The sequence below is a fragment of the Typopeltis vanoorti genome, chromosome 6 (genome assembly GCF_054136105.1).
Source record: "Typopeltis vanoorti isolate ZY-2024b chromosome 6, IOZ_Tvanoo_1.0, whole genome shotgun sequence".
Classification (NCBI taxonomy): domain Eukaryota; kingdom Metazoa; phylum Arthropoda; class Arachnida; order Uropygi; family Thelyphonidae; genus Typopeltis; species Typopeltis vanoorti.
This window is the reverse complement of record NC_143554.1, coordinates 10,563,784-10,580,687: the sequence shown is the minus strand read 5'-3', so window position 1 is coordinate 10,580,687 and position 16,904 is coordinate 10,563,784. Positions and strand designations below refer to the sequence as shown.

General features: G+C 34.9%; 1 protein-coding gene across 7 annotated transcripts in view; it reads right to left on the bottom strand.

The window, feature by feature from the left end:
* LOC150105279 (glucocorticoid-induced transcript 1 protein-like) overlaps positions 1 to 16,904 on the bottom strand; it is a 454,175-nt gene that overhangs the window by 86,480 nt on the left and 350,791 nt on the right. For 6 of the 7 annotated variants that reach the window (XR_016548433.1, XR_016548434.1, XR_016548438.1 and 3 more), the window contains exon 8: positions 9,492 to 9,934. Coding sequence is in view for 1 of the 7 variants with exons in the window: in XM_090394062.1 (XP_090250188.1) it covers positions 9,742 to 9,934 (193 nt within the window). In the remaining 6 variants the exon portion in view is untranslated. Of the gene's footprint in view, positions 1 to 9,487; positions 9,935 to 16,904 lie in introns of those variants that run through there. The other variant, XM_090394062.1, reaches the window with a different exon arrangement.

Below are 16,904 nucleotides of genomic sequence, written 5' to 3'. Positions count from 1 at the left end.
ATTTACTTTAAAATTCAAACTGCAATGGAAAAAGCAAAACTAAATTTCTAGTGCATGTTCTCTAGGACTTTTGTATAGGCTGCCTATAACAACTCAGCTAAAGTTCTCAGAATAAACCTCCTCCTTTTTTTTTTTTTTTTTTTTTTTTTTTGCATAAAGTGACGTAGTCATACTTAAGAGCGTTTCACTAATTTCGCCTGACTTCAAAAATAACCTCAGATTTGTATATGGTTCTAAGTAGCATAGTTCCATCAACTGTTATGTAAATGTGGAACATTGTCAACTTTTGTGTAGGTAGACATCTCAAAATGATGGTAGCACATGTATTTCTGATGTGCTTTAGGGTATTTCTGCTAATTTAAAAGAGATAAAAAATTTATTTATGTAGTAGTCTTAATAGCCAAAGTGCTATATAAATAAATCAGATGTATCATGAACATACAGGTTTTGCTATCATATTCCATGTAATGAGGGTGTAGGTTTTTTCTCCCCCTTCCCTCCAAAGAATTGAATAGTTTTACAAAAGATTATATCCTTCTATAGTATATTTCTGGAATTATATTTTCGAGCAACTTGTTGAGGGCTTTATTTAATTCTTATATGATGCTTTGAGATACCACAATTAAAAATATATATAATGAAAAATAATCAATATTTAAGTGTTTGCTATATGATACAGTCCAATGTTTGAATCATTCTACATAAATTATAGAAACAATATAGTTTGAATTACCTTTATTTTAAGAACTCTGTGAATAAATAAATGTCTTGTGTTCTTTTATTCATAGAATGATTTATACACCAATCAAGAGTTAATTTATGAAAAATACATAACTTTAAAACATGACTTTACATAACTTTCAAACATTTAAGAGTATTTCTGTGTATTCCACTGAGAACCAACAGTTTGAAACAACTATTAGGCCAGTGAAACCCTTAATTTAAAGCACTAACACATGGTGAATATATACAGGCTCCTGGGAAGAGTTTGTAATATCAAGGCAATGCTGAAGTTGCATTTTCATAAGCTCTAAATCATTTGAAAAAAAAATTTAGTTTCAAAGGCAAACATTGCTTGCCTACTTGGCTATAAAATAGATATATTTAAATATAAAATCTATTTTATATTTAGATATTTGCTTTCTTTTATTTCAATAGTTTTAGATGTTATGACAAAGCCTTTTGGGCTCTTTTCTTCAATAAAAAAAAAAAAAATTCCAATTGATTTTTTATTTAGTTAACATGCCTCAATTTTATTTATTTATTTATTTTGGAATAATCTCACCTGGAAAAGTTGGAAATCTATTCCACTCATGTTAATGAGTGGACTGCAGATTAAATAATTTAGAAACCCTGTCTAGAGACAACTAGTCTTCATAAACTACTTCAGCCCATTAGCATGCAAGCTGGCAATGACACATCAAGTGGTGGGAATCATTTAAAGATATTCATAGAACGGAAAGATTTGAACCACATCTATTGGCTGCAATCCAGATAGTTACTCAGGCCAGTAAGTATGCTATAAATTGAGTAACTTCTTTTTTTGAGATTATATTTAATTTACAAATAAGCAGTTTTATTTTAAATCGTTTTATGAAACTATTGTCTGTCACGGTTAGTATTAACAACGAAGGGCTATTTCACAAGTATTTTTTTAATATGCTACTGATATTCTTCTGCTGGCTGCAATCCCATACTGTTTTGCTGATGGTTATTTTTCTCTTTCTCATTTGATGAAGTTAACATTCACAAATACACCTGTAATGTTTTTCTATGACTATTGTAAAATAGTCAAGTTTTAAAATTAAGTTTCAATCATACTCAGTCATCTATAATATCCCAATTTTTCTGTATGAAGTAACCTTAACGTCTCATCTTTCTCAAAATGCACTTCATCTACCCTCAACATCCACAAAAAATTCTCTATTTCACATACACAGAGAGCATAATTTTTCTTCTGAAGAACCATTAATTTAACTTTTTTTATTTAACTTTTTAACAAATTTCAAATCTGTCCTAATACATATTACTATTTCCATAACTTTGCAATAACACTTCTAAAATCAGAAAAACTAGTCTAAAGGGAGCAAATACATAAAATGTAAAGAAAGACATCGGTAATTCCACAATCGCTAATTGATTTTTTTAAAATCAGCATTAGAATCTCAACTTCTGTTGCATGATTTTCATGTATAGACATTTTCAGTTCTTCTGAATTATAATTCTGTTTTCTGTTAAGCTATTAGATGTAATACATATTCAATCACAGTTCAATTCTCATTTTACTAAGTCAATTTTTCTTTCTTGTAATTATCCCCATCTTTTCCATTTCTTGGATCAGCCCATTCTCAACTGTATTTCCTAAAAATCAACATGATGAAGTGGAACATAGCCATAATTAGGTGAATGAAGCAAATTATATGCTTACACTTTTTCCCTATCTGTTCCTAAAAACTACAACCTACACATATTCTAATACAATGTTAACAAGTTATAGGTTAACAACACACTGTGTGTGTGTGTGCGCATGTGCGAGATTAAAAAAAAAAAAAACCTGATTGGAATTTCACAGCACAACTAAGCTAATGAATACAAGACCAAAAACAATTCAGATCCATCAGTTAACATAACTTACCATTGAAACAGAAAATATCATAGCGTTCCCCCCCCCCCCCCCACTAAACAAAACTGACCTAAATTTTTCAGTAGGATTTTAAACACTTATTTCTAATTCCATTTCTTCTTCTGGTTGTATTCATTATTTTCAACTTGCTTTCTCCCCATCTTATGGACCTCCCACAATGATTTCTTTGACCCCAATGATGCCAGATATTAAAAATAATAATCTTTCTTAACCCTATTATGAAACATGCAATAATGCCCATACTTCTTCCATGTTTATTTTAGCACAAATATCCCCACTGAATCACTGTCATATATATTTAATGATCATTGAGGAAAAGATCCTTTTAATATCCTTTCCTATATAATATAAAACTGACCAAAATTAACTTGCTACTGCTTATTCACTCTATGTTAATGTGCAATGCTAGCAGTAGTACGTGTGAAGAGGCTTAAGTGCTGTGAGGACATCATGTTGGAGGCTTAATGGATTTTTTACAACACTCAAAAAGAATTAAAATAGACTTTAATACTTCCTATATTTCGTCCTAGTCACTAGGACATCTACGGGGATTACAAAAAAATTAATGTAACATATGCACAAATAACAAACAATACTAAGCCCAACCACGTGGGTGACACTAAAGTCCTATCTAGGTAGAGCGCCCTCTAAGGGCAGTCGTAGGTGGCCTGGAATGTAAGGTGGGAACTCTGGTGATGAGTGTTTCCCAAATCTTCGGAAGCTTAATGCACCCATATTTATTGAGATTTGGTTGGTTTTTGAGAGCTGCTGCTGCTTCTAAGAAAAGTCTCTCTTTCTTGAATTTGCTGTGGTGGAGCATGGTGGTTTTCTTCCATGATACTCTGTGGGTGGTGTCCAAAACATGGTCAGCCAAGCCTGAATGGCCATAGTTGTGTTTGAAGATGTAAGACTTGTGTTCCTCTAGACGGATGGATGCTGATCTGCCTGTCTGTCCAAAGTACGCCAGCTTACAGGAACAGGGTACTTTGTAAACTCCAGGCAGAGAGAGAGAGGAGGGAGCTGATCTTTCGTAGAACGGATAAGGGTAGCCAGTTTGCGGTGGGGCTTATATGCTGTGTGTAGATTGTATTGTTTTAGTATCTTGGCTATTTTTTCAGATGTGCCACGGATGTAGGGTATGGTGATGGCATTTTTAAAATCTTGTTGACGAGAAGGAAGGGGAATGGGGGAGGAGTTGATTATTTTTTTGATACTGTGATCGCTGTAGCCATTGGAAAGGAAAGTGCTGTGTATGTGGTTAAGCTCATTAGTGAGGGCAGTTCCACTGGAACAAAGATTGTGGGCTCTCTTGGTAAGAGTTTTAATAATGCCATATTGTTGAGAGGGGTGGTGGTGGGAGAGTTTGTGAATGTATCTGCCTGTGTGTGTGGGTTTTCTGTATACGGTGAAGGTAAGTGTATCATTAGGCAGGCGTGTGACTAAGGTGTCTAGGAAGGGCAAACAATTGTTCTTTTCCTTTTCCATAGTGAACTGGATTCTTGGATGTAGACTATTGAGATGACTGAGGAAGGAGTCTAACGTGTCTGGGCCATGAGGCCAAATAGAGAACACATCATCTACATATCTTAGCCAGATAGAAGGTTTGAGTGGGGCTGAGTCTATGGCTCGTTTTTCGAAATCTTTTTTGTAATTCCCGTAGATGTCCTAGTGACTAGGACGAAATATAGGAAGTATTAAAGTCTATTTTAATTCTTTTTGAGTGTTGTAAAAAATCCATTAAGCTAGCAGTAGTGCCAACAGTAAATTTAGTACTGCATTCGATAGTATTAATATTGTAAAGAAATAATGAATGATACTCGGTTGAAAAGATGGATTTTAATCCCATCCAGGGATTCAAAGTACCATTTTTAAGGGTATTTTCATTTGAAAGCATTAGCTGGTTTCATATCGAGGCAGGTTTTTGCCCCTAATGAAAGCTCTGGTTTTCATCCTACAAAACAGATAAACCAACCAGTAGAATGGAATATATGCAATTTACAGACATAACTTAATCACCGAAGTTGTTTCAGCTGTAAATCCAAAAAGAACAAAAACAAACAATACTAAGCTTTGACCATAGTACTTAAAAGAGAAAATAAACTACTGCACTAGTTCAAAGCATAAACTGTGGATTTTTTTTTCCTTCAGAAATCAGAAGGTTAGAAAGAGATATTGCATCACTCATAGTGTTGAGAAGACAAAGGAATTTATCAAAAGTACACAATAAATCAAAAGCAAGCAAAGGCATGAAATTTCTAGGAAAAACAGCCTACCTTTGACTGCTTTCATGTATACATGAAACAGGAATGAAATATATACAGGGTTTAGAAAAAAATGAATGGATAGATACAAGGGTGGTTTGAAAAGTTCTTGGCCTCAACCATAGATGGCAATACTATCGGCAAGATTTTTTTTTCTAAGTTAGTACATGTCATAAGCCTCCGTGTGAAATTGCAATTCGTTCTACAAAGCAGTTTGTTTTATACAGCTGTCTGAAGCAAAAGTGTTGTCTGTATCCCTTGAAATGGATAAAATTGAGTATCATGCAGTTATAAAATTCTTCTATAAAAGTAGGTTTAACACCAAAAGAAATTCATTCGAAGTTTATAAAAGTTTATGGGCACTCTTCTCCTTCAACAATTAAGAAATGGGCTGCCGAGTTTAAACGTGGCCATACCAGCCTTGAAGATGATCCATGTGAAGAACATCCAAAAAATGAACGTTCTTCACAAAATAGAAATCATTGATCAAGTTCACGATATGGTGCACTTGATCAATATTGGATGACCAGGAGTCAAATTGCGTAAAATTACTGAGACTATAGGCATTTCAAAAGGATGTGTGGGATATATTTTGCATGAAGAATTGCAAATGAAAAAGCTTTGCGCAAGATGGGTGCCACGCTTGCTCACAGCAGATCAAAAACGCACTCAAGTGAAAATCTCTGAATAGTGCTTGGAGCATTTTAACAAGAATAAAATTGATTTTGTGCGTCGATTTATTACTATGGATGAGACTTGGATTCAACATTACACACCAGGATCCAAACAGCAGTCAAAACAGTGGACAGAAGCGGTTGTTCACTGTCAAAGAAGAAATAAGGCAAAGTCGGTGCCATCAGCAGGAAAGGTCATGGCATCGGTGTTTTGGGATGATAAAGGCATTTTATTTATTAATTATCTTGAAAAGGGTAAAACAATAACTGGGGAATATTATTCCGATCTTTTAACCAGACTAGATGAAAGAATTCATGAGAAGAGACCTGGTTTCCAGAAGAGAAAAAATCATCTTTCATCAGGACAATGTACCTGCCCACAAGTGTTTTGGCAGTGGGAAAATTAAGGGATCTGCACTATGAATTGTTGGAACATCCAGCCTATTCCAGATTTGGCTCCCTCTGAATTCTATCTCTTCCCAAAACTAAATCTTCCTCGTTGGTCATCATTTTACTTCGAATGCAGAGGCGATTGCAACTGTAGAGGGTTGTAGATCTTACTGAGAACCACTATAGGGACGGGATAATGGCACTGGAGCATTGCTGGAATAAATATATTAATCTTAAGGGAGATTATGTTGAAAAATCAAAATAATTTTGAAATTATAAATTTGTTTTTTTCATTTTTAGGCCCGAGAACTTTTCAGACCCCCCCCCCCCCACACACACACACAGGAATAAATACATATAGGGTTTTTACAACGAATGCAAACATTTTAAATGCAAATATTTTTCAAACCAAATTACTAACAGCTACTTGACCTAATACAGCTGTCCACTAATCTGGCTAGTCAGATGGAAATGCTTTTGCTCTCCTCCAATAGGATGTCAGCTTGCATTCCAATGCCTTCACAAATATTTATGAATGTCTTTAGGTAGCAGATGCATTTTATTACTTGGTGTAATACTATCACCTGCTGACTGAAATGACTAAGAAGTTCTATGTTTGGTGACACATGGAACTATTTCAGATAATATGAAAAACTTGCTCCATAGCACGTTTTTCACATTAGTGCCATGGGCTGAGGATCAAACAATGTCTATAACCTCTGGAATAGTGTAGGATTAACATAAAACAAACTAAAGTTTTGTGCAAATGTGTTCCCATCCCATTCTAATCAGTAGATATAAAAATGGTAATATATGAACAAAAATTGTGTTTTGAGGTTACAGTCAATGAAATTTCAGTCAAATTTATGGGTTATAAGAATTTATACAAAGCTGACAGGCTAATGCACAACTAAAAATCATGCAGTGGTATAATGATTTTAAAAAAACTTAAGTCTGGTCTGGTCTGCACTTACTGACTAATAGCTGGATAGAAAAACTGCAAATTTTCAGAGTCCTCACATTATATCCTTAGATTTTGAATCTATGGGAAGTTACATACAGGATAAAGTGAATTCACTACAAGAGCTAAAATGCAAAATTAGAAATGATGCAGCAACTGTCAGTCACTACAAATTGTCATTCACCATATTTGTTACTACTGTATTTTTTCAAACATCTGCATTTAAAATGCAGACATTCTTTTGTAGATTTTAAGTAAAATAACTGAACCATCATTTTTTTTTTTTGGTCCAGTTATTTTACTCGCATTCACAATGGCTCTAAATTAGATCAGCATGACAACCTACTTTTCATGCACTGTTTTAAATATAAGAGAAAAAAAAAAAAATGCAAATACAGATTTTATCCATAATCTAAAATGAAACTTCAGACTCACTCCATTCCTTTAATACTACTCTACACAGAGGAAATGTGGAGAAGTAGAAGAAATTTGAAATACTTATATTATTTAAGTAGATTATTTATGTATGTGAGTGTGTGTACATGCTATTTTATACAACTTATACTGATGATTTCTATATTAGCACTGAATAATATGTTCATGTAATTTAGGTTTACTCACATTAACCTTTTCCTCATTTTGACAGTCAAGTATTTTCAATAAAATAACTGAGTAAATAAGTAAAAAGGTTATATGCAAGTAGACTATTGTTTCCAATACAAGCAAAATAGGTACAACTGTGAAAATTTGGAATGAGCCATCTAAATGCACTTCTCTTTCAATTCTACTGCATTAGTATCATTATTATTTTTTTCAATTTCTTCTAAAAACATACGTCATATTTGGTTACCATTATTTTAAGTTAGAATTCTTTAAAGTAATTGAATCTATCTCAGAAATATAACATTTAAAATTAGTTACAGACTTTGTTTATAATGAAATTCAAACCAGTTAATTTCCTGTAAAATGCATACTTCATTACCTGAAGAAAGCAACTATTCTTCAGAATAAAAGTGATGAAGACATTTACTTTTATTACTAATCATATTACCTAAAGATAGTGGTTTGTGAAGCACTGACTGATTACTAATATTTGGATCTCCAATGCCACTTTACAAGTAGTAACAAATCACATATCACATGGCAAGCAGAAATACCAAATTCCCTGCTAAAGAAGCAGTTTGCACTCAAGCCATAAAATGATGCTGCATCAACAAAACAGCCGAGTCTGAAGAGCAGGACCAATGTGAGATAATGTTAATGTCTCGCCATTATCCTGTGTGTGTGTGTGTGCGTGCTCATGCGCATGAGTTGAGAGAGGAGGAGGAGGAGAAGAGATGGGAAGGTCAAGGAATGGGTTTACATTCCACTACTAAGAAAAGTAAATGAACTGAAAGAATGCATATGCAAGATATCACATCAGTGAATGTGAATATGTTACACGCACATGGCAGGAATTTGAATACAGGTTGGAGATCTGCTGTGTTAGTAGAAGTATGAAATCAGTAACTTGCAGCACTTGGAACAAAATCTTGACACTTGGTTTTGTAAATTATTTACTATCTTTACACTGGCTTTAAATATACTGGTAATCTGTCATGCTTTTAGGAAATACCCTGTATATTATCACATAGATATTCTTCAATTCTACTGCAATTGACCTTCAAATTTTGGAGTAACAACAATCATAGTTTTCACCCCCATCCATCTAATCTATTAATAATTTCATTAAAGGAACATCTTACTTGAGCTATGCATGTTCTCTTCTTTTTGGGCAAAGGCAAACTAACGAACTTTTTTTTTTTTTTTTTTTTTTAACAATTCAATGCAATCAACATAATTGACTATAAGGCTGTAAATCACACATTTTTCTATGCAAATGCCATATGCTGCTTAATACATTTTCATCAATGTTATTAATACAGTACCTCTCCCCCCCATTTGTAAACATAGGTCTGTTATAATTCACATAAATATGGATTTAACATAATGAGTCTCATGTACCACATTCGGTCTGTAGAAGCTTCCCCCCATCCCACCCAAACACACATCCGCCAAATTCTCCTTTATCTAATTTCAAAGGTAGATAGGCACACTATAAAGCTCAATCATCATGAATATCCCTTAAAAATCTGTAACTTCAGGTTTCTTGTGTTGTTAACTATCATCAGCTCTCTTTATTAATTTATACTAACAATGAGGCACAAATCACCACAACAGGTACAAAAATACTTGGAACACAACTCTCCTACTAAAATAGGAGCATAAATATTCATACAGTTTAAATGTAGGTAGATGTTTTCTTTTACTTCAAAGAAATATGAAGAATAAACATAACTTTCTATATAAAAGTTATGTAGAAACTTAAAATAAACCTGAATTACACTATACTTTAATTAGTAGATTGCTCTTTTTGTGAAAAAATTGCATTTAAAATATTTAATAAAGTTAACAAAACATTTTGTATATTTACAACTCAATTAACGATTCTTTGAAATAATCATATTCTTAAATATTTAGTAAAGTTACGGAAACAATATTATACAAAAAATAACTCTTACTTGGAAAAAAGAAGAAATTAACTGTGATTTTAATATAGGTTTCATTACTTCTATTCTAACAACATATCCAAACCCCTTCTGGTGATAGGAGAGCAATGTCCCAAAAATTTGTTCTTCTGCACCAAAAATTAGGCACAGTAGGATGATGATTTCACATCCAGTCTACTTATTGGCTACTAACCATGTGCTGTACATGTTATCCAGAAGTAACATTTTTTGTGCAGACCACAACAATTATGCAAACATTGGTTCATTGAAGTCTCTCACTGCTTGACGAATGAGCAGTAGGGGATGTGTGATCAGTGCTAATCTCTTCAGAAGATGATGACACACAATTTTTACAAAGAGGATAAAAGGCTGAACTCTGGCTGGGTAAAAGAACAAAGTTCACACTGGGCTTCGGGCAACCATACTTTTGTGGTTCTGCTAATGTTGCTGCATTTCTGCAAATAAATAATCAAAAATGAGTTATATAATGAAAATCCTGTTAATAATGATGTGGATCATACATCTAAAACAATTTACATGTCAGCTAAGTAATGTCCTGTAACAATATAATATTTGTTGTAAACACTTCCAAATATAAGTTAGAAGCGTTTACATATGTATAATGAAAAAGATATTTCTTATCAGGTCATACAGTTGATTGTACTGATTAAAATAAGTTAGGAAAGCAACAATCTTACAACATCTCGATCTTCTAATGGATTCATACCATACTGTTTTGTGCATGCATGAGTCAGTGACAATACAGCTGCTAACCAATGTCCTGAATATCTACAGCACTGTCATGAAGATGATGAGTAAGGAACAAACTCATCCCTAGAAATGGATGCATTAGCTGGAAATAGTAATAACTCCTAAGAGTGATATTACTTAATGTAGTACTGTTAATAAACTTATGCCCAATATTTCATATTGGGTATGATTAGTAATTACAAAACTCTATATGCTACACGTACAAACACACACACCAACGTAAATTACATGGAGGATGGAGAGATTTTGCAGTTGTTTGGAATTATGGCCAAGGCAACTAAGACTGAGGTCAGAGTATTATATCTATTAATTTGGTGTGTGTATTCTTCTATCCAGTCTGCCTGTTTTTGCAGGGTAAAAAAAAGTTTCTGGTAGGAATATTTCTCAGTTTACAGGAAACCCACACAGGTCATACATAAATTTACCCATCATCCCCTTATCAGGCAAAAAGTTGTCATTAAACCTTGTCAGAGCCTCCAACCTCTGTTCTATCCAGGCTTCCCTTACAGCCGAACTTGCCTTTATTCAGCAAATTTTCTGTCCAATGGTTATAATGCCAAAAAGATCTACAAAATATCTGTCCCTCCAATCTTCTTACATCCCTCTCAACATACAGACTACGGTAATGCCATTACTATTTCCGACATCTGAGGTCCTTCAGAAAAAATAGCCAGAATTTAAAGAAATAATCTCTGCACTTTTTCAGAAAGGTCTGCTTCATTTCTTCCTGTTATTACAGTTTCCTTTCAATTTGCACATATTAGCTGTGGGGTCAAAAAAAGTGACAGGTTCGACTACCAATAGTCATGAAAGTTTAGCTGCCGAAGACATCGCCCAGGTGCATTACAAGGAGTGGCATTATTATTATTATTATTATTATTATTATTACTTGACACCTCCAGGGAGTCCAAAGACTCATCAAAGGAGGGCACCTGCTCTACAACCCTCCATCTCCACCACTCAATCCATCAACGAACCGCAACTACACCAATGCCATCTACCACCCACCACCACCACTACTACTATTTTCACAGACAATCACAAACATCCAAACCCACAGCGGGATTCGAACCCACAGCCTATTAACTGGATATGCTAACCACTCGGCCAACCAGGTCGACATGCCACAAACCTCCTCTCAAAAGTTTGCATACACAGATGATCTGACGTCGACAACTCAGATAAAACACCTGAAAGAGGCCCAGACTGTGCTCAGCTCTGACCTTTAAGTTCTGTACAACTACTACACCAAATGGCGTCTCTGCCCAAATCCCTCTAAAACTGAAATTTGCACATTTTACTTGAACAGTCATCAAGCTGATAAACAGCTGAAGGTCTCATTCAAAGGAAAAACTTTGAAGCACAACCCCAACCCAAAATATCTCTGAGTCACCTTAGATTGCTCTTTAACCTTCAGAAAACACCTGGAATATGTCTGCCAAAAATTAAAAACTAGGAATATTAATTATCAGGAAGCTTGTGTGTTCAGGCTGGGAGGCAGGTGCCAAGAGTTTAAAATATGATGCCCATGCCCTAGTGTACTCTTGTGCAGAATGGTATTTGAGTCATCATGTCAGCAAGGTTGACGTGCAACTTAACGATGCCACGAGAATCATCACGGGTTGCATAAAGTCTAGACCTGTTGAGTAGCTACCAACACTCTCTAAATCATACCCACCAAACATAAGGAGGAAAGCTGCTGCTAACAGAGAGCAAATAAAATGTATGGGAAATAACAACTTACCCATCCATGAGGACCTCCAAAATCTACCACCTATTTGCTTAAAGTCCCGCAACCTGATTTGGAAAACTCAGCAATGAGATACATATTCTCCTGAAACTGAATGGAAGAATTGCTGGCTTACTTTAAACAATAAAAAAAATGGACACCTCATTACAGATCCCACAACAGAAGTCACTGGCTTTGACCTGCCCAGATGACAATGGAGCACACTCAACCACCTGAGGACAAGCCATGTCAGATGCACTACCATGATGTACAAGTTGGGCTTGCGTCAATCCCCAACACGTGCCTGTGGTGCTGATCAACAGACAGTCAGTCATGTTATCTAAGACTTCCCACTGTAGAGTTTTAAAGGCACATTGACGGACCTGTTCCAGGCTATCCCGAACGCAGTCCAATGGATTAGAGACAATCTGAACTTAAATTTGTGATTTTTAGTATCTAGTTTTAGTATATACATTCATTTTTTTCTGTTTTTATCTTTCTATTTGCACAAATCCAACCCATGCAAAATGTATGTATGTATCTCATCACTTCTTTCAAGTCTCATCTGAAGCTGGCTTCCATTCTCCACTCTCTGTTCCAGGCATTTACAAAGTTCCTTGTTCTTGCAACTTATCATATTATGGTCAAACTGGGATATCTGCGAACATCTGTCTGGATGAACACAAAAAATATTCACTGCCACTACTATGGTCAGTCTAGATGACCCTGGATACTTTGCAAAGGATCAGATAGAACAGAACTATTATGCTTCACCACAGCAATTACAAACTTGAAAGACTCTTTAGAATCAGCAGCAGATATGAAAAATCCAGCCTCATCTTAATTAATATGGTTGTGTTAAACTTCTCAAGATTTGGGAAACTAATTCTTAGGCCTCCTCCTCACCCAACAGCACCCATAGAGGGCATTCCCTCGTAGGACTTTAGGCTTTAGTCTAATTTCTTCCGCTTTTTGTTTCGTGTTTGTTTTTGTGTGTTATTACAATTTTAATATTGTAATTATTAAAATTACATTTCAGAGGATGTCTCTATGACAGGGAGATATATCGGAATAATTAAACCTGCTATGTAATTATTTCTTTTTATGCTGTATTCATTCCTTTAAATTTTAGTGCAAGTGTAAACCAGCACTTAAGTCCACACATACACTGAATCCAAGTCTTTTCAACGAAGGGATACTGTCAATACCAACTGATCTACAGAGGCTTAGTGTGGATTATAATGTGACCATCAAGTGCTGTTTCACTGAACCTTGCAATTTCAAATGAAATCGAAAATCTAGCCTATTAAACCAAGAATATAATTTCTTGGCATCTTTAATTTATAGTATAACCAAGTGAGAAAACTTCCAACAACTATCTCTAATCCAGAGTATTTTAATAATAAGCTGTGACACTTTTGGTTACTTGTATATGAAAATATGACTTCTGCATTACTTCAACCTTGGTATCACCTCTGGGTCTAGCTCCCACTGATGAGACCCCAATAATGGTTGAAACTGGTCTGGGTAGTACCCTTCATATAATACACAGCATTATATTATATATGTCCAAAAGAATATGTGCTTTGCATTATGGGATACTAAAGCAAGTAATTAGCTTCTATATATGAGTTGCCCAATCCTGAAAATACTTCAGGTGCAAACTTCGTTTGCTTACACTTGGATAAAGGATTAAATCAAGAATTTCTTGGCATCTTTAATTTATAGCCGATTAAAAATTTGATAACAAAATTAAATTGTTTAGCACAAAGACATAACTGTAATTAATTTTTCTGAAAATCTATTATAATGACTCTCAATATCAGGCAATATGTTGCTAATGTTTTGCATGCAATGCTGTTTCTGTGGCACTAATTTTTTTTTTTTTTTTTTTTTTTTTTTTTTTCCCCTTCTTTCTGGTATTTTGTTTTAAGCAGTCAGGGATAAGAAAATTAGTATCTTGGCAATGTTCTAAAAATCTTGTATTCAGACTGCAAATTGCAAAACTTACATAAATGGTATTGTTAAACATGTGTGGGTATATCTATTTATATTTTTTCTTTATGTATGTGTGTTGTTTCTGCACCTAAAAATAATCATAACACTAGCATTATTTTGGTATTAGTTACCATAAAGAAATTCAGGTATCTATACTGATTTACTTTAAAAGACCACTGGTTTTCCCCAAAATGTACACTTCATATTACATTCACTTGTCTTAGTCTCATAAATAAGACAAGAGAAATGTAATACAAAAAAAAGAACAGAATAAAAAATATAATACAGAACAAATATAATAATATACAAAATATAATATAATAATATAAAAAAATATACAAATATGGTAGTAGTGTCGTAGTTGGAGAGGATTAGATGTATTTAGCGAAGTAGAGTAGTGCGTGCCCTCCCACGATGAGTCTTTTTACTTCCTGGAGGTATCACATAATAATAATAAATAATTAATTATATAAAATTTGTTCAAAAAGATTTCATAAGGGATAAACTTTTGATTGTGTGTGTGTGGGTGGGTGGGTGGAGAGAGAGAGAGAGAGAGAGAGAAATTTTAAAAAGAAAAAAAAAAAATGTTAAAGGTCTTCTAACACAAAACAAAGAAACAAAATGTAGTAGAAATCCAAAATTAACAATTTTGGATTTCTACTACATTTGACTCAATCAGTTCCAAAATAAGAACATCCTACTCAAAACTAATATCTTCTCAAATAATTCTCCTTCCATAAGTTGGAAAGAAAAATATTCTTGTGCTACCTCTGTGGACTTCAATATAAACATCTTATCAGAAAAACTACCTTGCCTCAGGAAATTATCCATGAGGAGAACAAGTAGCATAGCAAAAGCAGGGAATAGTTAATGTAGTACAGATATTGTGAATGTTGTAAATGACACTGCAGGGTGCAGTAAGACAGAGGAAGATGCAAAAGGCAATTGAATGGTAGAAGAATTATTGAGAATGGTAAAGAAGCTAACATAAAAGCTATGGACACGTGAGGATATTTGAAAAGAAGTGGTAACGTTGAAGACACTGAGATGTGTGTGCAGGGTGAGATAGGACATTTACAGAAGAAATTCATAGTTGAAGGTGTAAGAAGTAAGGTGTCAGTGGTAGATGAATCTAAGATGGATGATTACAGTGGAATGGTGGAAAGTAGTGTTGAATGAATGGGGATTCTATGGTGGGAGATGTAAAAATGGAGCAGGTGTCATGTCTGAGCAGGTATGCCTGAGAGAAACAAATGATAGGAACTGTGAGTGAAGTTGTGGAGAAGGGAGGAAATGCAGAGAGAAGGTAACTATGTTGGTTAGAACAAATGATTTGCAAGGAAGAAGTGTGAATGAGGTTGTGCAGGATTTGTGAGTGCTGCTAGAGACAGTGAGGAGAAAAGGTGGGAAAGGAGAATTGTAAGTGTACTGGTAAGGTATATTAGTAGAACTGAGGAGAAGAGCAATGATCACAAATGGCATGATAGGTAGAATGTGCAAATAGAGGACTTGAGATTGTAGATGTATAGGATAAATTGGAAGGTAGGAGAGAGCTCTTCACTGTAGGTGGTCTGCATTTGAGGGAAATGCAGTAGCATGACACTGGGAAATCAGGGAAACAAAAACTAGACTGTGAATGTAAGATGCCAGAATTGTTGTGAGATAATGGACAAAAGAAGACAAGAGGCGGATGCAGGGATGGACTCAATTGGAGCACTAGCATCAAAGGACTTTAATGACATGGGGGAAGTTATTCTGCTTATAAACCAATGTACAGAGCATTAGGAATAAAGACAAACTTTCTGGCCTTGTTACAGTTGGTCAGTGCACAAATCATTGGTATTAGTGAGACATGGTTAACTGAGGATGATGCAATCACTGGAATAGAATGAAAAAACGAAGCATAAAACAGGTGGTAGTGGTGGGATATTATTGATGATTTTAGAAGAGTTGTGTCCTACTTTCACTGTGGAACTTGAAAAAAGCAGTAACGATAATAGCTTTGGGGCTATTTGGATTTAATCTGAGGTAAGCACAAATTTCACATATTCAGTGAGACATTGCTACATGTCAGGAATGCAAAGGAAGATGATTCTGAAGTGTTTATACAGAGGAAAATGGTGAGCAACAGGTAGGTGATAATGGGCAACTAATTACAGGAGCACTGAGAGGAAATAATGTTAGATAAGGAGACTGATTTCCATGAGCTACTTAGAAACAACTATCTTAGGCAACATGTAGTTGAAGCAACACATGGGACCCAAGTGTCAGATTTAATATCATCATCTCATACAATAATAACAGAAGATGTCACTACAATGCCACCAATTGGGGAGAGTGATCATGTGTTTATGACACTATTAACTTGGATTCTCCCTTATACAGTAGTTTTGACGTGTGAAGTGGCAAGGCATGTGTAAGTTTCATGAAAGAAGAGATCTGGAGAATTAGAGTAGGGGACTACTATAAATTAAAGAAACTGACTGATATGCAGCAGTGAAAAATATGGATGAAATGTATGAATCATGTAGGAACTTCTCTTAGAAAGAGGACATTATGGATGAGAAATACAGAACATGGTACCCTAAGCAGCATATCATCACACAAGATATGTACACACTGGCCTACAGTACAACGCTACTGACTTGGAAAAATAATATCACTGCATAAGGAAGAATCCGGGGTGCTTAAGGGTCAAAGTTGTATAACTGAGAGGAGACCTTCACATAGCCTTTAAAGGAATGCGGAGAACCGACCAGGGCTTCTGACCTAATGTCCAATCCTCACCTTCTCGTGGTGCACCCTGTTGGGTATCTACTTTGATACTGAACGAACAAGGATGGGCTGGCAATTTGGGATTTAGCCGACCAAATTGTATTCTTATTGGTTAAACCAAAATAAAAAATGATGGCACAACATGACAAAAT